Below are 25,199 nucleotides of genomic sequence, written 5' to 3'. Positions count from 1 at the left end.
ATGGTATTCTGCTACTAAAATATATGGACTACATTATTCTAGAGTCGTTTAGCGTGTTTTGCATGCTAATCCTCATACCATTGATCCTCAAGACATGCTCTCTGAAAATTTTAGTTTGCTTAATTTTTATTGCTATTTTTCCGTCGGGAACTGAACACTCCACAAATATGTTTCGAAGATTCAGTGTTGTGTGTCATGTTGTTGTCGTCGTCGTCGTCGTCGTCGTGGTCGTCGTCATCATCATCGTTGTTTTATTCAGTCCACAAACTGATTTGATGCAGCTCTCCATGCTACTCTATTGTGTGCAAGCCTCATCATCTTTGAATAACTGCTGCAGCCTGCATCCTTCTGAATCTGCTTAGTGTATTCATCTCTTGGTCTCCCTCTATGGTTTTTACATTAGAATTGTGATAACCGGCTTACTTCTTAAGTTGTGTTTTGGAGTACATTTCAGAGTTAAGCTCAATTAATGCCTCTATTCTGGAAGCTTGCTGTGTTACTTGGTTTTCAGTTGATAATTAAATATTTCTGTCAAATTCCATAAATAACATTCACTTTTTATTATTATTACTATTATCAACATGAAATTTTCACAAGCTCTGCTCATTACATGAAGTCTTGCAAAAGAACAGTTAATTGAAAAATCATAATATTAAAATCGCATTTTGTCAAAGACATTGGTACTCAGTCACCCTGGAAACCACTTTTTCTTAGAATATTGTATCAAAGCTGCCATCCCACCACCCATCAGGACCCCGCATCTGTGGCCCTTACTCGTTTTCCAAGCTCAACTGATGAGCACAGCCATATCTGCAGAGCTGTCCTGTAACTCCACGGAAAATCTGAAACTCGCGATATAATGGAATCAATATTGATGATATTGCATCATGAATTTGGAGATGAAGACATGTTGACTGTTTTTTATGTATAGGAAATAGGCTAAGGGATACAGTGCCTCCATAATGAGTCATCCACACTTTAATCTTGACCTATAGTTTTAAACCACCATCCTAGTCAAATGTAAAAAAACATTCACATGGTATATTAATCAGAAGATCAGATTACTGGTCATTTTGTATATGACTACATACCATGAGCACTCAAATATTCAGTCTATAGAGACATAGCCTTCCAGTTCCACAACTTCTCACTGTCTTATACACACACTGAAGAGCCAAAGAAACTGGTACACCTGCCTAATATCGTGTAAGGCCCCTGCGAGCATGCAGAAGTGCCCCCACCCCCGGGGGCTCGCCGCTCTATGGCTTTGCTACCATGGGGCCCCAACCTTTGCAGCATCTTTTCCCTTCCATGCTACATGTCTACCCTCTTGCTGTTCTTTTTCCCCATTCCTTGAGGAACATGTGTGGGCTGTTTTTGGAAATGTGTTCTGTGTTTTTGATACTCGATATATGAATACTCTCCACTCTTCCAATTTTCTTTCTTCTTTCACTGTCTCCTATCCTTTCTCTGCTTTGATGTTTGAGGTTCCTCTTTACTTCTTCCTCCCGGTGTTGTCCTGAAAGCCATGTCTGACACATTACAGGTGACTGGGTGACGCGTAATTCCCATACCCGGGTTGACATGTAGGGTTTGCATGTACCCCCTGGTACAAGCCAGGCCCAGCAGGGAGGGGTGATTGCCTGAGCTGCTACCTTCCCAAATTTCCGATCAGTCACTCTGTCAGGTGTTCGGGAGCTGTGACCTGAAGTGTGAACAATAACATAATGCAGGTGTGACCTCTTTTGAAGGGGGCCCACAGTTGGAAGGAGTGCACGAAACAGTGATGCTGGCAATCATCCAACTGCACCAATGTTCCTCGTGGTTTCGTGTACTGAAAACAGTCAGTCCGTTGCTATGCTCAATCCATTTATTATTGACAATGGTGCTGATGCAGTTGCTGGCCCTGTGAAATCCTGCTCACGTTTACGCAATGGCATTTTGCTTTTGGAGACTACTTCTGATTCTCAATGACAACAACTGCTTGCAGTTTTGCTTCGTGTCGAGGTCCATCAAGTGCTAAATTCTTCCTGTGGTGGTATTTACACTAGGCTGCTTGATGGTCTGACTGAGGCAGAAATACAAACATACCTCTCTCATTAGGGAATCATTGCCACCCAACGGGTGATAAAAAAAGTAGGTGCCTCCTTAGTGGCCACACGCACTCTCTTTCTCACTTTTGATAGAGTGGTTCCGTTAAAGATCTAAGCACGTTATGAAGTTATCAAGGCCAGACCATATATTCCAAACCTGATGCACTGCTTCCAGTGTCATCAATACAACAACACTAGAGTCCTGTCGACTACTTGCCAAATGTGTAACTTGTGTTAGGGATTCTCACGAGGGTGATTGTCCACCTCCTTCTACCTGCTGCATCAACTGCGTGGCGACCATGCCACCTCCTCCTCCAATTGTCCCATGTATCTCAGTGAGCAGGCTGTCCAGGAGATCTGGGTGAAGGAAAAAGTGCCTTAACTGGTAGCTCGCAAGTTGTTGTCGAGTCAAAAACCTTGCGTTCCACCATCTGGCACCTACAGTACTGTTCTTGCTATATCTCGTTTCATGAAGAACATGGCCATGCAGACATGTGACTTTGAATTTAGCACCTCGGTTCTGAATCGCGCAGCGTTATGGTGGCCTCCCTGTCTCCTCCTCCACCAACTCGGCAGCTGCCGAGGTGCACGCCTCGGTGTTTTACTTGTCATGACTCTCCTCCAATGGAACTTTCGCAGCCTATGATCCAACAAAGAGGATTTACAGCTGCTCTTATAATCGCACCACCTACTTGTTCTCTGCCTTCCGGAAACAAAATTATGTCCTCACAACCACTTTGAGCTCTCGCATTTCTTCCTAGTCTGTTTTGACCTTCACCCTGAGGTTGGCATTCCAGCTCATGGGAGTTTCGTGCTGCTCATATGTGATGACGTTCATATTCAACCCATCTCCCTGACTACCTGCCTTCAAGCTTTTCCTTCCTCACTTGACCTTTTCCCTCTGTACTGTTTACATCCCTCCATGACCAGGGTAGACTTCCTCCAGTTTATTGGGGAGGTACCTCACGCCTTTCTGCTGCTTGGTGACTTTAATGCGCACCATCCTCTTTGGGGTTCTCCCAGAACCTATCAAAGAGGTGCCCTTTTGGTTGACCTTCTTAATCAGCTTAACCTCCTCTGCCTTAATGCAGGAGCACCCACATTCCCATTTGGACGTATCCTCCAGCACTGCCCAGATTGCCCATCATCTCAAGTGGTCTGTTCTCTCTTGATATCGGGTGCTGGTGACTGCACAGTTGAGTGCCCCGCAAACCAATCATCATCTCTCGGACTCATATTCAAGTGACCCTTTCCCGTGTGCTATCCGTTTGCTGACTCATACCTCATCTACGTGCTCACCCAAATGGCAGCTTAGGCTGACTGGAGGCTTTACCCCTCTCTGGCGACATTCGACAGACAACATTTCCCCAATTGTGATGACCAGGTGAAATATCTTACAAATGTTATCCTTACCGCTGCAGAATGTTCCATTCCTCGCACTTTTTTTTACCATGCCATGGTCCGGTCCCTTGGTGGACTGAGGTGTGTCACGACACAGTTTGCACACAGAGACGTACTCTCCACATTTTTAACCATCATCCAATGATGGCAAACAGCATGTATTATAAATAGGGACAGGAAAAAATTGGTGTTATTTTATGGCCAAAATCGGTGTTATGTTTTTGCACTTTTCGGTGTTATTTGTCTGTGTTACTTTCTGGCAAGCTTTTTCTATTGTCAGTTATCTATTTTTGTCATATTTAACCATTTTTCAATGCTTTGTTGAAAATGGAACTATTCCTAGGGTAGGGTGGGCCATACATGAGACAAGTGTAGAGAAAATTTATTTTAACAAAAATTTTTGATACAAATAATTATTTAAAAACAAACACCAATGGTAAAAATAAAAATAACAGTATGATGCAGATATTTTATTTATGACATGTTTCCCACTTCTTCATATCGTTCTTGAGCCTTGGAGACCACAGAAGCCGGTCTCCGCAGCTCAAGAATGATCTGAAGGTCCGCTAGGAGCGTGAAACGTGTCATCAATAAAGTATTTGCAACAGACTATTATCTAAATTTTTAACATTTGTGTACTGTTGCTGCACTTGGTCACGATGGTGTGGAGTGATACATGTATTTTAAATACTGGGAAAAAGTTATTTATCAATGATGTATCCAGCAGATTAAAAAATATACAGAACTTCCCTTTTTTCAGGTCCCCAATCAATTTTTTGACACTCGATAATTTTTCTCATTGACTTAAATATTTGTTAAATGGTTGAAATTTCTTATGCAATAGCAATAATGAAATTTAGAAGAAAATATTTTAATGTAAAGAAAAATCTCTGCCTTTGCAACTCTGTTCTTAATAAATAAAATGTCTTGGCTGCATCCCCAAGAGATTTTTCTGTATGAATATCACCAAGAAAGCGGTCCGCCCCGGTAGCTGAGTGGTCAGCGTGACAGACTGTCAATCCTAAGGGCCCGGGTTCGATTCCCGGCTGGGTCGGAAATTTTCTCCGCTCAGGGACTGGGTGTTGTGTTGTCCTAATCATCATCATTTCATCCCCATCGACACGCAGGTCGCCGAAGTGGCGTCAAATCGAAAGACCTGCACCAGGCGAACGGTCTACCCGACGGGAGGCCCTAGCCACACGACATTTCCATTTTACCAAGAAAGCTTGAAGGTTATTTTTTAAGTTTTCCTAAGTAACAAAATACTTATAAACACTTACGAAAGGTATTTAACTTGGGTTAAAAATAAGACAAAATTTAATTTTTTTAATGTTCACTCAAATTTTGCTTGGAAACAAAATTTATAGTATATTTCAGTACACATTTTGAGTTTTAAATTCCATTTTCCACCAGTAACACAGTCTTTTAATAGAAAAATACTTTCTTTTAATGTAGTATCTTTTTTTACACACATAGCTATACAACTGGTAATAAGACTCATTTGTGTACTGCATTTTCAGCTGTTTTTACCAAGATCTGGACAAAAGGGGTGAAAACAGACAAAACATCTGATATGCTTACCTTACTAGTAACAGTGAAGTGTAAACCTGAAATATCCGAACGCAGGAACTGCAATAGCTTTGAAACGATTGAAAAATGCGCCACAAACAAAACATGAGACAAGTGAAGTGTACCCCCACTCTAACTCAGGCAGCTATGCGCATCCGTGAATCTGGGAGCTTGGCAGAGTCAGAAAAATTTTTCCGAGTAGATGCTGGCTGCTTTCTCTCACTGTTATACTCCAAACAGCCACACCCCAAGTAGCCAGAAGCAGGAGTAGGCACTGCTTATACGCGATTTCAGCTCTGCGCATGCTTGGCAAGGTGTCTGGTAACTGCTTAAACGAACCTTATTTCAACAAAATTTGAAAACAATCACATCGATAGTAATTAAAATTTTTGTAAGTTAATACACGCAGAAAATGTTAACCAAAACATAGAAACAAGACAAAACTTAACATAAAAGACTGATCTTCTTCCCCTCAAAGTATTAACTACAACTAACTTAAGTGACAAGAACGTGGGATAGTAATAGCTCATACACAAATGGCGGTAGAAAGGCATACACAAGGTATAAAAGATCAGTGCATTGGTAGATCTACCATTTGTACTAGAGTGTTACATATGAAAAGTTTCCAATGTGATTATGGCTGCATGACAGGAATTAACAGACTTTGAACATGGAATAGTAGCTGGAGCTAGTTGCATGGGCATTCCATTTTGGTAGTCATTAAGGAATTTAATATTTTGAGATCCATAACGTCAACAGGGTGCCAAGAATGCCAAATTTCAGACATTACCTCTCTCCATGGGCAAGATAGTGACTGGAGGCCTTCACTTATTGATCGAGAGAGCAAATGATGTGGCCACCCAGATCTCCTGACATGAATCGCATCGAACATTTATGGGACATAATTGTGTGTTCAGTTCTGGTACATCATCCTACACCGACAATGCTTATGAAATTATGGATAGCTATAGAGGCAAGATGGCTTAATACTTCTGCAGGGGAATTCTAATGTCTTGTTGAGTCCATGCCACATTGAGTTGCTGCACTATGCCGGACAAAGGGAGGTCCAACACGATGTTAGGAGATGTCCCATGACTTTTGTCACCTCAGTGCACTCTTAAAGAGCATTTATCCTGTATGTAAAATTGATTGCTACTTCTCCTCTTGTATATTTTGTTGTTGTTGGATGGTTTTGAATGTCCGTTTAAAAACTGCTTCTAATCGCGGCAACTACACTGATGGGAAAAAAATTGCAAGACCAAGAAGGAGTTGTGCAACGTAAACAAATGTTGGTTGCCATGTTTCAAGAGCTCATTGGAGGGAATGGTGGAGGTCTTTTGCATTTTCTGATGAAGGCTGGTTCTGCCTCCATGCCGTTGATGGCCATGAGTTGGTTAGGAAGAGGGCAGATAAGGGCCTGCAACCACCCTGTCTGTGTGCTAGATGAACTTGACCTACAACTGGACTTGGTGGTCTGGAGCACAATTTTGTATGATAGCTGGAGCACCCTTTTGGATATCCCACACACCTTGATTTGCAAAATTGTACATCAGTCTCATGATTCAACTTGCTGTGCTGCCATTCATGAACGCCATTCCAGAGAGTGTTTTCCTTTTGCCTTGACCTGCACGATCACCAGATCTGTCTCTAATGAAGCACATATGGAGCATCATCAGACAAAAACTCCAGCATCATTTACAACGAGCATTAATCACCCCTGTAGTGACCGACCAAGTGCAACAGTCATGGAACTCCATCCCATAACCTAACATGCGGCACTTTTACAGCACAATGCATGTACTTTTGCATCCCTTTGTTCAATGTTCTGGCAGTTACACTGATTATTAATGTAACAGCATTTCTCGTTTGCAATGGCTTATCCCGCACTTACATTAACCTGTGATTTTACAATTTTATTCCCTTAAAAATATTACTCAGACAAATGTATTTACAAATGTATTTCAACACTCTACGTTAATTATTTCGTAGTTTTGCGATTTCCCCCCCCCCCCCCTCCCCCATCAATATACAGGGTGTTACAAAAAGGTACGGCCAAACTTCCAGGAAACATTCCTCACACACAAAGAAAGAAAATATGTTACGTGGACATGTGTCCAGAAACGCTTACTTTCCACGTTAGAGCTCATTTTATTACTTCTCTTCAAATCACATTAATCATGGAATGGAAACACACAGCAACAGAACGTACCAGCGTGACTTCAAAAACTTTGTTACAGGAAATGTTCAAAACGTCCTCCGTTAGCGTGGATACATGCATCCACCCTCCGTCGCATGGAATCCCTGATGCGCTGATGCAACCCTGGAGAATGGCGTATTGTATCACAGCTGTCCACAATACGAGCACGAAGAGTCTCTACATTTGGTACCGGGGTTTCGTAGACAAGAGCTTTCAAATGCCCCCATAAATGAAAGTCAGGAGGGTTGAGGTCAGGAGAGCGTGGAGGCCACGGAATTGGTCCGCCTCTACCAATCCATCGGTCACCGAATCTGTTGTTGAGAAGCGTACGAACACTTCGACTGAAATGTGCAGGAGCTCCATCGTGCATGAACCACATGTTGTGTCGTGCTTGTAAAGGCACATGTTCTAGCAGCACAGGTAGAGTATCCCGTATGAAATCATGATAACGAGCGCCATTGAGCGTAGGTGGACGAAACTAAAATGAGCTCTAACATGGAAAGTAAGCATTTCCGGACACATGTCCACATAACATCTTTTCTTTATTTGTGTGTGAGGAATGTTTCCTGAAAGTTTGGCCGTACCTTTTTGTAACACCCTGTATGTAAGCCACATTCTCTGTCACTAATGGAATGTACCAGAGCACCTGCTTTTGGATGGGGAATGGCTATAATAATTGTGACCCTTCACAAAAGTGAAAAAAAACTTTTTGTTTACTTATCTGATTTGGAACTCAGTTGATGATTAGGAATCAATGCCATATTCCATTGAATATGACTGATACATCCTGTTCCATTATTTTTTCCTAATTATCCTACTTTCTTAAGCTGACTGTGACTATTTCTTCTGGACTCCTTTTGTGGCAGAGTGTTTGTGGCGAAGTTGACCATTGCAACAAAGGTTCTCCCTCATTGACCTATCTAACTACTTCATTGGATACTATGAGGGTTGTGAAATGCAGTGACTCATTAAATATTTCCCCAAATTCCACAATTAGTTCTGGATGTCCTTCTGGACAAGGAGTTCATGCCAATCATCCTCTCTCTCTCTCTCTCTCTCTCTCTCTCTCTCTCTTATCGTTCCTTTTACTGAAGGTGCCCAAGGATCCTAATTAGATATCAGTAAATGTGTTACTGCTTCCCTTGCTAAAAATTTTTTGATAGCTTTTCTCACATATTGTTTACTATTATCTGATAATAGCTTCCTTGGCTTACCAGTTGCAATGTTTCTCTTGAACCTGGTACTGCTGTTTTTTGCGGTATTTTTAAATTTGTCAGCATTGGACTGCTGGAACACCCCAAACATCTGAAACTATTTCGTAGCTTTTTCTTTCTTTTTCTTTTTTAAGCTAAATATTAGTTCTCTAATCTTTGAAATACTTCATGATTATTAAGTCAGAGATGACTATTGTTCATTGATGATGTACTCATTCAGCCACATCTTATAAAATTACTCCCTTTCAGTATTTTTATTATTTTGACTTATTTGATGATCTGATAATTTCAGATGCAGGGTGTGAACTATCTAATGTTCTTGAAATAAAATACTTTGAATTTCCTTGTATCTTTCTGTAATAAATTTTCTCAGATTAATGTTTGATGTCTGTAAGATATATTAATGGGAACTAAGCATCATCATTACATCAATTGCAGACTCAGTTACAAAATTTTTGATTGTTTAACTGTTGTGATAAACGGCAATGGGCTCTTAACAATGGGTATTCCGTCTTCGCACTATTCCTGACTGATTGCTAAAACATCTCTGCAATCTGCACTACGAAGTGCCACGCCAAACGAGAAATATGATACCATATTCTCGTATTCTTGTAACCTCCACATGACACACACAAAAAATAGTGTGACTATATGAATATAAATGTAAAATACTGATGAAAAAAGGAAAAATATTTATAAAAGAATGATCCAGCACCGCTCATGTGGGGAAGAAGATAGTGTTATCATCAATATTTGTAACTATACAAAGCGTTTGAACGATTTTCTCTCATACACCTTATTTACAACTGTTTCAGTAAGGGCACATCTTATTGTTTACAAATTTAATAATCTGAACCAATGTTTTAGTGTTTTATATATATATATATATATATATATATATATATATATATATATAAAAAGAAAGATGATAAAACTTACCAAACAAAAGCGCTGGCAGGTCGATAGACACACAAACATACACACAAAATTCTAGCTTTCGCAACCAATGGTTGCCTCATCAGGAAAGAGGGAAGGAGAAGGAAAGACAAAAGGATATGGGTTTTAAGGGAGAGGGTAAGGAGTCATTCCAATCCCGGGAGCGGAAAGACTTACCTTAGGGGGAAAAAGGACAGGTATACACTCGCGCACACACACACACACACACATATCCATCCACACATACACAGACACAAGCAGACATTTGTAAAGGCAAAGAGTTTGGGCAGAGATGTCAGTCGGGGCGGATGTACAGAGGCAAAGATGAAGTTGAAAGACAGGTGAGGTATGAGCGGCGGCAAATTGAAATTAGAAATTAGCGGAGATTGAGGCCTGGCGGATAGCGAGAAGAAAGGATATGCTGAAGGGCAAGTTCCCATCTCCGGAGTTCTGACAGGTTGGTGTTAGTGGGAAGTATCCAGATAACCCGGACGGTGTAACACTGTGCCAAGATGTGCTGGCCGTGCACCAAGGCATGTTTAGCCACAGGGTGATCCTCATTACCAACAAACACTGTCTGCCTGTGTCCATTCATGCGAATGGACAGTTTGTTGCTGGTCATTCCCACATAGAACGCTTCACAGTGTAGGCAGGTCAGTTGGTAAATCACGTGGGTGCTTTCACACGTGGCTCTGCCTTTGATCGTGTACACCTTCCGGGTTACAGGACTGGAATAGGTGGTGGTGGGAGGGTGCATGGGACAGGTTTTACACCGGGGGCGGTTACAGGGGTAGGAGCCAGAGGGTAGGGAAGGTGGTTTGGGGATTTCATAGGGATGAACTAAGAGGTTGCGAAGGTTAGGTGGACGGCGGAAAGACACTCTTGGTGGAGTAGGGAGGATTTCATGAAGGATGGATCTCATTTCAGGGCAGGATTTGAGGAAGTCGTATCCCTGCTGGAGAGCCACATTCAGAATCTGATCCAGTCCCGGAAAGTATCCTGTCACAAGTGGGGCACTTTTGGGGTTCTTCTGTGGAAGGTTCCGGGTTTGAGGAGATGAGGATGTGGCTCTGGTTATTTGCTTCTGTACCAGGTCGGGAGGGTAGTTACGGGATGCAAAAGCTGTTTTCAGGTTGATGAGGCAACCATTGGTTGCGAAAGCTAGAATTTTGTGTGTATGTTTGTGTTTGTTTGTGTGTCTATCGACCTGCCAGCGCTTTTGTTTGGTAAGTTTCATCATCTTTCTTTTTAGATATATTTTTCCCACGTGGAATGTTTCCCTCTATTTTTTATATATATATATATATATATATATATATATATATATATATATATCTAAAAAGAAAGATGATAGATAGATATATTTTTCCCACGTGGAATGTTTCCCTCTATATATATATATATATATATATATATATATATATATATATATATATATATATATATATATATATATATATATATAATAGAGGGAAACATTCCACGTGGGAAATGTCTGCTTGTGTCTGTGTATGTGTGGATGGATATGTGTGTGTGTGTGTGCGCGAGTGTATACCTGTCCTTTTTTCCCCCTAAGGTAGGTCTTTCCGCTCCCGGGATTGGAGTGACTCCTTGCCCTCTCCCTTAAAACCCATATCCTTTTGTCTTTCCTTCTCCTTCCCTCTTTCCTGATGAGGCAACCATTGGTCGCGAAAGCTAGAATTTTGTGTGTATGTTTGTGTTTGTGTTTGTTTGTGTGTCTATCGACCTGCCAGCGCTTTTGTTTGGTAAGTTTCATCATCTTTCTTTTTATATATATATATATATATATATATATATATATATATATATATATATATATATATATACGAGTCTTCCCTGCCCCAGAGGCAGTGGATTGAAAGAGTCCGTGGACAGTAAGTTCCAAAAATGTGTGATATCGTATTTTATAAATACATACTTCTTCCTGCGTTTAAAAAAAAAAATACGGCCGGGGGGGGGGGGGGGGGGGCGGCGGCGGCATATCATTACAGCTTTTGGGCTTCTCTTGTATACTGTCCATATTAATGTTTGTGGGCAATTTTCCATTATACCATGCATGAGGATCAACTGTCTCTCCTCCTTTTGGAAACTGTTTTTCCACTTTTAAAGGTTGTAATCCAAATCTTCTCTAATTCCTTCCTGGTTTTATCTTTGTTTGTTGACTTAGATAAAAGAACGAAAAAGTACCTTGGACAACTTGTAACTTGGACATTCTCAGTTCCTGGATGGAGTGATTTAACCATATTCTTTGTAAGCTACGGGTCTGTTATCATTTCATTTTATATTATTTAATCTATACAATACAGAGTACGTATTGGTAATTCTGAATTCTGTTTTTAGGGCACAGGAGCACGCCCCTATTCTGGCAAGGTTGGTACAGATGACATAGACGGTATTGATATGGCTTACCGAGTACTGGCTGATCATGCACGCACCCTGACAATAGCATTAGCCGATGGGGGTCACCCAGACAATACAGGCAGAGGGTATGTACTGGAGTTGGTGTTGTGTAATTCAAGTAATCAAAATATAATAAAAAACTGTTGAAATTTAATATTTTTAAGAAATTGAAACTGGAAATCTAATTGATTGCTATTGAGTCACTTGAAGTATTTATTTAAGCCTAAGCATAAATTAGTTGGTTCTGTATATAGTATCCATTAAAGCTGCTCAGTGTGCAGAAAGTTTACCATATTAAAATAATATCAGATGTTCAGATTAGTACAGAAGATAGGGATATGGTTTGACAAAAAATGAGCACTTTTCAGTTTTTGTTAGTGTAATGCAGTCATGGTGGAAGGGTAAAGGGATACTAACAGAAATGAATAGCACTTGCATAGCATGCTCCAGTCATGATTCTTTCAATTGCTTTTTGAGCAGCCTCAGTTTTCCTTTTATGTACTTCTGTCCATTTAAATAGCCTTGTAATCATTCTATTGGAAATGATTACTTTGCCACTCTTGTGTTCCTTTAATTCAGAATTCTTGCTCAGCATTGGTTTGGAAAAAATGAATTAATTCATATACATCTCAAGTGGAGAGTGGTGGACAATAGTGAAAAATAAAGATTTAGTTTCCTTTAATGAATTGTTACAGTTGTTATGATGTAAATAGTAGAAAGGCCTAAAAATTTCACTCTTTTGAGTTTATCTGCTTAAAATCTAGCAACATTTCATATAGCCAGCAATACTTTCAGTGATAACAAAAAGAGGTCATGGCATTAATTTCTGTGCTGTATAAACCATTCCACTTCCTCTACCAAAATATGGCAATCAATAAGGGGGATTTATGGATGTAAATAAATACGTCCACTCACTATTATGTTGAATAATGACATCCTATCTCAGAAAGTGGCAGAAATAGAAAGGAAGAGACTAAATTTTGTGATGGATAACACAAAGGGGTACAACCATCCATTCACAGTGTGGAACCTGGAATCAGATGTCGGAGGCTTACAGTGTCTCACCTCAGGCAAAAAAGATTCAGTATACTACATAATCTCAACTTACAATCATGCTGCTTTCAGTATAACCAGGACTGGTACCCGCTACTTCGATTTATTGAAGAACGCTATTATAATAACCCACCCAAAGTGGAGAAGGATAATATGCTTACCAATAAGTTTCTAGCTTTGCCTAAGTATCTTGTGTGGGGGGAAAGAGTCATTAAGGAATCATCAAGTGTCTTCTTGTCTGGGTTCTGGAGTCTAGAAAACTGCTTAGCTGGTTTCTGTTTGGGTTTGGGAGATACCACTCATCAATGAATAATGCCACTCTAATGAAGGCAGCAGAATAGGAAACCTTCCTCCACAGTCAGTTTTAGGGAGTCTTCTTCAGTATTAAGAAAGGCGATAATAGGACATGGAGGTACAATATTATCAAATCATTTTAGACCAGATAATGTGAAGTTGCTTTCCCTTTCACTTACTAATTTTCCTTATTGAGTCGGATGTGTACTTATTAGGTCACTTCCTTCAAGAGAACAATGCACCCGAAGGAAGTGTGCTCTTTCATTTTGCCATCACCATCATCAGTATTATATTCACAGTAAAGAGCGAAATTGAATTTTCCTTATTTGTGGATGAGTTTTACATTTTCTGTTCCTCTTCCATTCTCAGCTAGACAGCATATCAGTTTCAGCTGATGAATTACAAGCTGGAGGAATGGCAGAACAAAATGGGGTTTAAGTTTTCTTTACAAAAAAATCTTTGTTTTATTGTTATGACTTACATTGAGTTACACAAGAATGGTACCAATTGAAATTTTAATGTAATAGTTGCTTCATGGTCATACATTGACTTGACCGTCACAGCTCAAGGAGTTTAAAGTCAGAAGGCAGAAAGAACTTAACACCCTTAAAGTCCTTAGCCCATGAACCTGTGGAGCTCAATCTTATACAAGGCATTTGTGGGATTTAAGTATGGTTAATCTGTATACACCATATACTCACCACACTCATGGGCTTGTGCTTGGCTGCCATAGCGCCCCAGCCTTTGCAGCACCTTTTCCCTTCCATGCTTCATGTCTGTCCTTTGCTGTTCTTTTTCCCCTCCCTTGGGGAACTTGCCTGGGCTATTTTTGGAAATGTATTATGCATTTTCGGTAATCAATATCAGAATACTCTCCACTGTTTTTCGTTCCTCTTTTTCTTTCTTTGTTCACCTTCTTCTATCCTTCCTCCGCTTTGTGTTTTGAGCTTTCTCTTTTTCTTCTTCCTCTCTGTGCGCTCCTGAATGAAAGCCAGCCCATGCATCTGATGCATAACAGGTGACTGGCTAACACACAATTCCCAACCCCGGGTTGACTCTTAGGGTTCGCGCATACTCCCTGGTACAGGCCAGGCCCAGGGAGGGGTGATTGGCTGAGCTGCTACCTTCCCAGATTACCAATTGGTCCCTCAGTCATGTGTATGGGAGGTGTGACCTGAGGTGTGAACAATCACGTAAGGCGGGTGCACCCCCTTCTGAAGGGGGATTTCAGTTGGAAGGAGCATGCCATCAGAGACGCTGGCAATCGTGGAGGATTTTCTCCCAAATAGCCAATCATCTTCACAGTCAGTGGCTACGAAATCGGAACGGGATGAGGCTAATGATTCAAAGACCCTCCCAGCTGCACCATGGTTCCTTGTGGTTTCACATATGGAAGACAGTCAGTCCATTGCTATGGTAAATCCATTTATGGTTCATAAAGGTGTTGATGTGATTGCTGGTCCTGTGAAATCCTGCTCTTGTTTACACATGGCACTTTGCTTTTGAAGACTAGTTCTGATTCTCGAGCACAACTGCTTGGAGCTTTGCTCAACCATGGCTGTTATGTTAGTGTCCAGGCCCATCGAACACTGAATTCTTCCCATGGTGATACACTGGCCTGCTTGATCGTTTGACCGAGGCCGAAGTCCAAATGTAGCTCTCAGCCATTGCCGTCTATTGAGTGATGAAAAAGGTAGATGCCTCCTTAGTGCCCACTTTTGATAGAGTGGTTCTTCTGTCAAAGAGCAAAGCAGCTTATGAAGCTATTACGGTCAAACAGTATATTCCAAACCCAATGTGTTGCTACCCATGTCATCGTTATAACCACATTCGAGAGTCCTGTCGACACCCAAACAAATGTGTAACCTGTGGTAGGTGAAATATGGCATCTCGGCTAAGACACAAGTTGAAAATATGGTCACTATTTTTTATTTACTTAAATTTGCCATATTTCGTGACAGTACCTTTTCGATTAGGCGTTTGCAAGGTGATACTAGTCTGGGCTTCAGTTGTCTAAGTATGATTCCACAATGCATCTTTGTCGGCTGCAGAAATGACCTGGTTCAACGTGTTTGCCTCATTTTGGTGTTTCAAATACCATTTCTTCAAATGTAGTTTCTTTTTTATAGTTAATACAAAAAAATAGTAACATAATTCAAAATTATTTATGACGGCGACCTTCACATTGTTCTTCAGTTAACACACACCAAGAGTTTACTGCCGACTGACTATAGTCAAAGACGACTCCAACGTCAAAGATATTTTACACAACATGCAAGCTTCCACTTGTAATCAGTCTCTTTGCTATTCTTCGATACATTTTCTAATAGTAATCAGTATGCTTTCACTCTCAAAAACAGAAGTAAATTAACATATAATAAGGCAAATTACAATAAATTCTGACAAAAAGTATAAAAAAAAACATTTACAATTTGGTATCGACAAATACAGTAAAAAAAAAAAAAAAAACATCTCCCAGATCCATTACAACTGCTCCCCAGGGCTTTTGTTGTTATGGACATATACAACAAAATCCCGACCACACTCAGTGATGGATCTGTATTACACAATTAGTACATTAATGATGCAGTCTGATAACCTCTTCCAAATTTGGACTCTTTGAATCTGTGGACTTGTTACTAGCTGTTGTTGCAGTGATACTTCCCCATCAATCCCATACACAAAAAATTCAAGTAAAGAAATTATTTGACATGACAAATATACATGGTATAAAACATACATGAAAAATATTCTAACATACAGCATACAGATTGAAAATAATAGGAAGGTAAAACTCGTTTCCTAGAATAAGATTTAAATTTTTTTTATATTTGATATATATATTATTTTTTTATTCATGTTTTTTTCTTTTGTATATTTTTTTTGCTTATGATTTTCTTTTTAAATTTTTTTTACTCATGGTTTTTTGTATTATTATTAATTTTTTTTTATTATGATTTTCTTCTCTTAGTACAGCTAAAGATACATCAGTATTATCTAAATTTTCTGCAATTATTTATGTACACTTGCCTCTCTACTACAATATTACTACAAGTCACATTCTTGTGAAGAGTACTTTTGCTCCCCACAACATCAGTATAAACAACAATAAACTGCTCATATATCATGAGGCTTTATCTAAAATTGGTTTTGAAACTTATACCTTTGCATGCATGTCCTCACATGCATGCCTTCACCCACAGGGAAGACTTAGCTTCCAAAAATTAGAAAAATTCAGAAATGCTCACTAGGGAGATTTTTTTTTTGTAAAAAAGTAAAAATAAATCTTTCTCTCATTCTTTGTTACAACAGTGTTTTTTCATCAGTTTCAATTAACATGTGACTTCAAATTATTAATTTATACATGCAAATATACATACTTGGTTGTACATGTAGTTTTGTTCTAACAAGCATATTCCAGTGGAGGACTTTTGTTTTAGATGATAATAGGTTATTTAAATTTTGAAATTATGATTTCTGTTTATATACTTTTACTCCACCATCTTTTTTCGAAACCACTACTAGAGGATTATTATATGCACTGATACTCCTTTCTATTATATTACATCCTTCCATCTTTTTCAGCTCTTTCTCAACAGTAGGTCTTTTTGATATTGCAATACTGTATGGTTTTATGAAAAATGGTTCATGAGGTTTTTCTTGAAGCTCACACTGATAACCCTTTACCCTACCAGGTATGTCACTGAAAACATCACTGTATTCCCACAGCAGATTTTCTAACTGTTGTTTTTGCTCCCCTGATAAATTTTGTGTTTCTGAAATTTTCAAATTTACTAAATTCCCAAATTCAACTTCATCAGTATCAAATCTATGAGTTTCAATATTCTCCAATCTATTTTCTTTTAGTAAATTGATACTGTCAAAATTTCCATTACTCTGATCACCAAGTGTGTTCACAAAATTTGTCTGAATGTATTCCTTTTCACTAGTTTCTATCAAAAGTTTTCTTCCAACCCAATCAAATGCTGTATTTACTTTTACTATCCAATTCATACCCAAAAGAAAATCCTCATTAAATTCGTGTATTACAAAACATCCATGTGTGAACAACTTGCCTTCAATTTAAAAATGTCACTAAAGCCTGGCTTTTTACCAATTTACTTCTCTTCCCAGTAGCACCTTTTATCTTTACCCCAACAACTGGCATTTCAACATAATCTTTCCCCACTTTCAATTTCTTGCTTAACCTTTCAGATATTCCCGAGACCTCACTTCCTGTATCAATTAAACATTTACCAATCCATGACCCAATTTGAACTTTTATATAAGGACTGAAAAATTGATCACTTTTCTCAGAACCTGTATCCACATATAATAAATCACTTTCAATTTCCCCGAACCTATAGTTATCAGAATCATATGGTATATCATTACATGTATTATTTGTCACAGTTATAAAATTTGCACAAGATACAAAATTGTCATTAGTACTCTCTATTATCTCAACTAGCCAAGAATTTTCATCCAAATCACATTGTATACTATTAAAGTACTTATCCTTCAGCTTTTCAAAAATAAAATATCTCATCTTTTTCCACCACTCAGGACATACAGTTCCACATACATTAATAAGCATCTTTCTAAAGTTCTTGTCAAAAGAAATAGTTTCACTGTTCAGCCATAAATTCATAAGAAATGTGTGTGTGTCATTAGTATCTGTAAAAGTTTCACTTAGGCTAGAAGTTATACATGTGTCATCATTATTTGTGTAGTCAGATTCTTTACCAACAACATCAAAATTCACACTTTCACCTACACCCAGCTTGTGAGCCTTATTCATCCTGGTAACATCCCTGGGAATTTCTATAATATTCTCACTATTTAATCCATTTTCAACCATGTGTATACCCAACTCCCTATTTAAACTAATGAAATACCTTTCCTCAACATCATCATCAATACCATTACCATCATTATCAACTTTATCATCAGCATCATTATCATTGCACATATTCAGGTCGTACACATTCAAATTATCCCCCAAAATAGTATTTCCCCTTTCTAAAGTTACCAGATCCCTTTCACCAACATTTTCATTCTCACAGCATGCATTCTCTCTTTCATTCACACACATCTCTGAACTACTACAAATTACATCATCTGACAAAGTGTTGTTCTTTTCTGCCCAAGTGTAAAACTCTGTTAAATTAAATGAATCACAATTACTTTTATCTACTGTATGTTCTTGTGTAATGAAAATTTTATCTTTATCAATATCATCATTATTTTCCTCTTGAAATTTTTTCAATAAGTAACAACTAATGACCTCGTGATAGCTTAGGTTTGGAACTGTCATGTTTGGGTTTATGATAGTCACATCCATTGGTCCTTTCATCATGCTCACCTTCTGCCTCAACCTTGCGGACCTTCAAGGGGGCGTCTACCCGTTTTTTGTTTCCTGAATTACAACTTGTTCCTGCGTGAACTGCTGATTGTGGTTCTGCCAATGTCTCTGATCAACATTTCTGTTCCCATTCCTATGCCAAACATTACCTGATTGTTGGTAGTTTCTATTGTACTGATCTCTAACAAAATTTCTGTGATTTTGATCCCTAAAGTGTTCTCTATTTTGTTGATTATTTCCGCGAAAATGTTGTTCTTGTTTTGGATAAAAATTATGGATAATTGCTTTGTTCCCTTTTTTGAAAGTTGTCATTTCCCCAATTTTGACCATTACCTTTCTGAGTAAACCCACTATGTGTTCTTGTTGTTACCCTATCCAACTTTTCAATATAATTGAGAAACTGCTCTACATTACTATCAGGACAATGAACAAAACTCAACTGCATTGCTGATGGCAATCTTCTCTTTAAGGTATCAATTTTGATCAAGTCATCCAAAGGTTTTGTTAAATGAATAAGTTTTTGAAGTTCACTTTTGCAAAATTGTTTCATGCTCCCATCTGATTCTCTATAGTTTCTCCCATTCAAAAATTCACTTTTGATTCTAGTTTGTTTAAGATCATCTCAAAATTTTTCCAGAAATTTTGATTCAAATTCTGAAAAGGTCATCCCCAAAGTTACAATCTGGTTTGCCCAAGTCAAAGCTTCCCCTTCCAAGAATTTTTTCACAAATTTAATTTTCATATCATCTGGTGAGTGAGGTAAAAAATAATCCTTACAATACTGTATAAAATCAACGGGATGTAAGGATCCATCTACCGAAAAGTGCTTCACTGGAATATTAGATACAAGATTGCATGTGTTGACATTGTGATTTTTGCTTTGAAATTCAATGTCAAAACTTTCAATTTTTTTGCTAAGTTCTTTGACAGATTTTTTGTTTTCTAAATCATTGCACTCTATTTTTTTTCTAGAGTAACCAAACGACTGTCAGTTTCTTGTTGTACATTTTTTACTAAAACTTTTGTATTCTCATCCAAATTTTTAATTTCCCCTTTTATCTCATTAAAATTAATTAAATTTCTTTCCCTATCTACCAGTAACTCATTTTTTACAGTATTAATTTCACCGCACAATTTAGCATCAATTTCATTTACTTTTGCTTCCACAGATTCAATTTTTTCCTCAACACTGCCAACTCTGTTCGAAAGATCACCCACTTGGGTATTGACTGCTTGGACTTGCAACAAAATGTTATCAATTTTTTCATCCCAGTAAGTCTTATTGTCGTCAACTGATTGTTTAATTTCTTTCGTGAAATTTACAAGAAAACTTTTTAAATCAAATTGATCGGTTCTTTCTGTTTCATTTGACCTGTCCTGATGTTCGAAGTCTGTGAAATTACTACTTTCTACTTTAGGCACAATACTCTCGAAAATCTCATAAGTCATTGTGAAGAACAAAAAATTATACACAACAATACAAAACAGGATAAAAATATTGTTTTAACAAAATACGAGGGTTTCGTGACGTATCTGGAACACTCTTCTACTGTTGCAAAACCACGTTTTCCATCCATGTGATTGTTGACCAAAATTCTTGAAGTATTTTCTTCTTTCAAAAATTATATTTTTTGCCGAAACATTTCTTGGCCAAAACTTTTACTTCCCGATGAACACAAATACTGTAACACACATTCTGAAAAAACTGGTATTAACACACAAAAATTTTCTTCCTCGTAGCACTGTTGAAGATCTCGTGAACACAATATCCCGGCTACAGTCCCCAGCTGAAATATGGCATCTCGGCTAAGACACAAGTTGAAAATATGGTCACTATTTTTTATTTACTTAAATTTGCCATATTTCGTGACAGTACCTTTTCGATTAGGCGTTTGCAAGGTGATACTAGTCTGGGCTTCAGTTGTCTAAGTATGATTCCACAATGCATCTTTGTCGGCTGCAGAAATGACCTGGTTCAACGTGTTTGCCTCATTTTGGTGTTTCAAATACCATTTCTTCAAATGTAGTTTCTTTTTTATAGTTAATACAAAAAAAATAGTAACATAATTCAAAATTATTTATGACGGCGACCTTCACATTGTTCTTCCGTCAACACACACCAAGAGTTTACTGCCGACTGACTATAGTCAAATACGACTCCAACGTCAAAGATATTTTACAGAACACACAGGCTTCCACTTGTAATCAGTCTCTTTGCTATTCTTCGATACATTTTCTAATAGTAATCAATATGCTTTCACTCTCAAAAACAGAAGTAAATTAACATATAATAAGGCAAATTACAATAAATTCTGACAAAAAGTATAAAAAATCATTTACAATTTGGTATCGACAAATACAGTAAAAAAAATAACATCTCCCAGATCCATTACATAGGGATGCACACAAGGGTGATTGTCTGCCTCCTTCTCCCCACTGTATCAACTGCAGTGGCAACCATGCTGCCTCCTCCCATGATTGTCCCGTATACCTTACTGAGTGGGCCGTCCAGGAGATGCGGGTGAGGGGAAAAAGTGCCTTACCTGATAGCTTGCAAGTTGTTGGCTAGTTGGAAACCCTGTGTTTTGCCATTTGGCACCTACAGTACTGTTCTTGCTACAGCTTGCGCCATGAAGGACATTCCCACACAGATATGCGACCTCAAATTTAGCGTCCCAGTTGTGAAATCATCCAGTGTCACGATAGCATCCCCATCTCCTTCTCCCGCTGTGCAACATGCTGCCAAACTTTGGCCTCATGGGGCTGTCACCAGCTACGCAACTGGCAGGCCCAGGCTGACAAAAGGAAAATGCTGACACTTCTGTAGGCCTCATAGAGTAGGATCCTCCTGCCTCTGTGTCCTATAGCAGTGAGTCTTCGAAGGCTGGCACTTGGCAGCCAGTGAGGTGACACCCCTCACTTTTTCCTTGTTGTGACGCTCCATGAATGGAACGTTCATGGTCTTCAGTCCAACAAAGAGGATTTATGGCTGCTCTGAGAATCGCAGCATCCACTTGTTCTCTGGCTTCAGGAAACAAAATTGCGTCCTCACGTCTGCTTTGAGCTCTCGCATGTCTTCCCAGTCCACTTTGACCTTCCACCCCATGGACGGCATTCCATGTCATGGGAGAGTCATGCTGCTCATAAGAGATGACAATCATAGTAAACCCTGGAACGTTCATGGTCTTCAGTCCAACAAAGAGGATTTATGGCTGCTCTGAGAATCGCAGCATCCACTTGTTCTCTGGCTTCAGGAAACAAAATTGCGTCCTCACGTCTGCTTTGAGCTCTCGCATGTCTTCCCAGTCCACTTTGACCTTCCACCCCATGGACGGCATTCCATGTCATGGGAGAGTCATGCTGCTCATAAGAGATGACAATCATAGTAAACCCATCTCCCTGATTACTTGCCTTAAAGCTATTGCAGTTTGCCTTTTCCTTCCTCACTAGACCTTTCCCTTTTGTACCGTCTATATCCCTCCGTCATTCATTGTCATCGGAGCAGATTTCCTTGAGCTTATTGGGGAGGTACCTCACCCCTTCCTGCTGCTCGGTGCGTTCTCCCAGAACCTATCAGAGAATTGCACTCATGGGTGAGCTACTCGATCAACTTAACCTCCTCTGCCTTAACACAGGAGCTGCCATGTCCCTTTCAGATTCCACACACACCTATTCCCATTTGGATCTATCCTCCTGCACTGCCCAGCTTGCCGAACATTTTGATTGGTCTGTTCTCTCTGACACTTACTTGAGCAACCATTTCCCATGTGCCATCCATTCGCTTACTACCCCACCTACATGCACGCCCAAATGGCAGCTTACTAAGGTCGAATGGAGGCTTTACTCCTCCCTGCCAACCTCCGATGAACAACACTTCCCCAGTTGTGATGACCTGGTGGAATATTGTGCAAATGTTGTCCTTACTGCCGCAGAACATTCTATTCCTTGAACTTGCTCTTTACCATGACGTGTCCTAGGCCTTTGGTGGACTGAGGTGTGTCACGGACACAATTTGCGAGTGGAGATGTGCCCTTCATGTTTCTAACCGTAATCTTATGATGGCAAACTGCATTTCATTCACTAATTCTTTTAACATTTACACGCCCTCTTCCATTGTGTGGGCCAACCTCCAATGGTTCTCTGGGACCAAGATCCATTCCACAATTTCCAGCCTGACTAGCAGACGATGTCATCGTGAACCCTATGCTATCTCCAACATTATGGGCCGCCATTTTGTGGAGATTTCCTGCTCCTCCCACTGTCACCCTCCCTTCGGCTATCAGAAATGAGCAGAAGAGGCTCGAGTGATACCATTCTATTCCTGAACGCTACTATGCCGCCTTTACAATGAGTGAGTTAGATTGTACTCTCACTTCATCCCAATCCTCCGCCCACCGTCAGACAATGTTCACATGTAGATGTTACAGCACCTTTCTCTTGCAAGCAAGCACTTGGTGCTTCATACATACAACCACATCTGGGCAGAGGGCACGTATCCCAGATGAAGCCACTGTCATACCCCTACCGAAGCCCAGTAAGGACAAAAATCTTCCTTCTAACTACCGCCCCGTTTTTCTCACCAGCTGTGTTTCCAAGGTGATAGAACATATGATACATGCCCAGGTGGTATGGTGGCTCGACTCTTGGAATTTACTAACCACTGCAAAGTGTATATTCTGAGTGTGCCATTCTGCAGTTAACCATCTCGTCACTTTGCCTACCCATGTCATGAATGGGTTTCTGCAGAAATCCCAGATTGTAGCCATGTTTTTCGATTTGGAGAAAACCTACGGTACTGGCTGGAGGACTGTCCGTCCTCTCTAGAAGTGGGGCTTCCATGGTCGCTTGCCCCGTTTTCTTGAGGAATTTTTAGACGACAGCATTTTCAAGATATGTGTTGGTTCTGCCTTTTTGGATACCTCTATCCAGGAAAATGGTGTGCCTCAGGCTTCCGTCCTGAGTGTCCTGTCTGCTAACACCATTAACCCTATAATAGCCTGTCTCCAGCCAGGCATCTCTGACTCCCTTTTCATTGACGATTTTACCATCTATTGCAATTCTCTATGGAGCTGTCCCATTCAGCGGTGTCTTCAGCGAGGTCTCAATCGTCTTGACTTGTGTAGCATAGAAAATGGCTTTCATTTTTCCACTGACAAAACTGTTTGTATGAATTTCTGGCTGTGCTATTGGTTTCGTCCACCATCTTTACATCTTGGGCCTGATGCTCTTCTGTTTGTTGAAACTATGATATTCCCGGGGCTCATACTCGATAGGAAACTTTCGAGGTCCTCCCATGTGTCTCCATGTTCTTTGTGTCCGCAGTGGTACTTTCTGGGGAGCAGATCAAACCAACCTCCTCCATTTGCACCAGTCCCTTGTCCATTCGAAACTAGACTATGGGTGTTTTGTTTATGCATCTGCATGTCTGTACCTTATGCTGTATCAATACTATCCACCATCATGGCATCCATTTGGCCATTGGCACCTTTTACACTAGCCTGGTTGAGAGTCTGTATGCAGAAAGTGTTGAACTACCGCTGTCCTATCACCGTGGCTTTCTTCTCAGCAGATACGCATGTTGTTTGTCTGTCACGTGTGGCCACCCATCCTGTGCCGCCTCCTTCAATGACTCCTTTGATCGCCAGGATGGGGCATGTACCTCTTCTCTGTTACCTCCTTGAGTTCGCTTTCGGCTCTAACTCTGACAGCTTAACTTCATGCTACCTGTACCTTTCATGATTGGTTTGAACTCTTCACCACCTTGGCTTTGTGTGGTGGCCTGTGTTCACCTTGGCCTTAATTCACTTCCTAAGGACACTACTCCAGCCTTGCTCTGTCGCCTTCACTTTCACGATCTTCGCACGAAACTTCATTATATTACCTTAGTGTGCACTGATGGCTGTTGGATCGACCGTGGTGTCTGGTATGCCTTTGTCATTGGCACTGACATTCTTTGGTATCAGCTTTTGTAATACTGATCAGTATTTACAGCAGAGATCTTTGCCCTGTATCAGGGCATGCAGTACATCTGGCGACACAGACTTTCAGTTGCATCATCTACTCAGACTTTGTGTACCCTTCAAACTCTCTGTATGCTGTACACCGTCCATCCTGTAGTACAGTGGGTTCTGGAAAGCTGCAATTGCTCACTCTTGGTGAAGCCGCTGTGATGTTTATGTGGGTTCCTAGTCTTGTTGATCTGACAGGAAATAAGGCTGCTGTTGCTGCTGCCAAAGCTGCAGTCCTCGTACTTTAGCCTGCTAGTTCTTGCGTTCCCTCTTATGATCTCTGTATTGCTGTCTGTCAGCAATTGGTGTCACTTTGGTATCACCACTGGTCCTCCCTTCTGGGTTATTAAGCCTCTCCCAGTGGCTTTATCGACCTCCTCTTGGCCCTCTCGCCATGAGATCATTTTAGCTAGGTTGTGTATCAGCCACTGTCTTTCTAGGTGTCGCCATTTGTTAAGTAGTGCTCCACCACTACTTTGTACTCGTTGCACTCAACCTCTGACAGCCCGCCATTTCCTGACGGAATGCCCTTTTTTTAACCATTTATGCTCTCATTTGTGTTGCTATCAGAGTTATTGGCCGTTTTAGCAAATGACGTGCGGGCTGTCAACCGCATTTTACTTTTTATCTATTGTAGCAGTATGGTGA

At 40.0% G+C, this 25,199-nt stretch overlaps 1 protein-coding gene across 1 annotated transcript in view; it reads left to right on the top strand.

Annotated features, from left to right (window-relative positions):
• LOC124776768 (alanine--tRNA ligase, cytoplasmic) overlaps positions 1-25,199 on the top strand; it is a 181,497-nt gene that overhangs the window by 57,403 nt on the left and 98,895 nt on the right. The window contains exon 7 of the mRNA XM_047251907.1: positions 11,772-11,917. Within this exon, the coding sequence (XP_047107863.1) occupies positions 11,772-11,917 (146 nt within the window). The remainder of the gene's footprint in view (positions 1-11,771; positions 11,918-25,199) is intronic.

This window comes from Schistocerca piceifrons, chromosome 2 (assembly GCF_021461385.2).
Source record: "Schistocerca piceifrons isolate TAMUIC-IGC-003096 chromosome 2, iqSchPice1.1, whole genome shotgun sequence".
Lineage (NCBI taxonomy): Eukaryota > Metazoa > Arthropoda > Insecta > Orthoptera > Acrididae > Schistocerca > Schistocerca piceifrons.
Note: the sequence above shows the minus strand (reverse complement) of the source record. Positions and strands in the feature narration are given on the sequence as shown.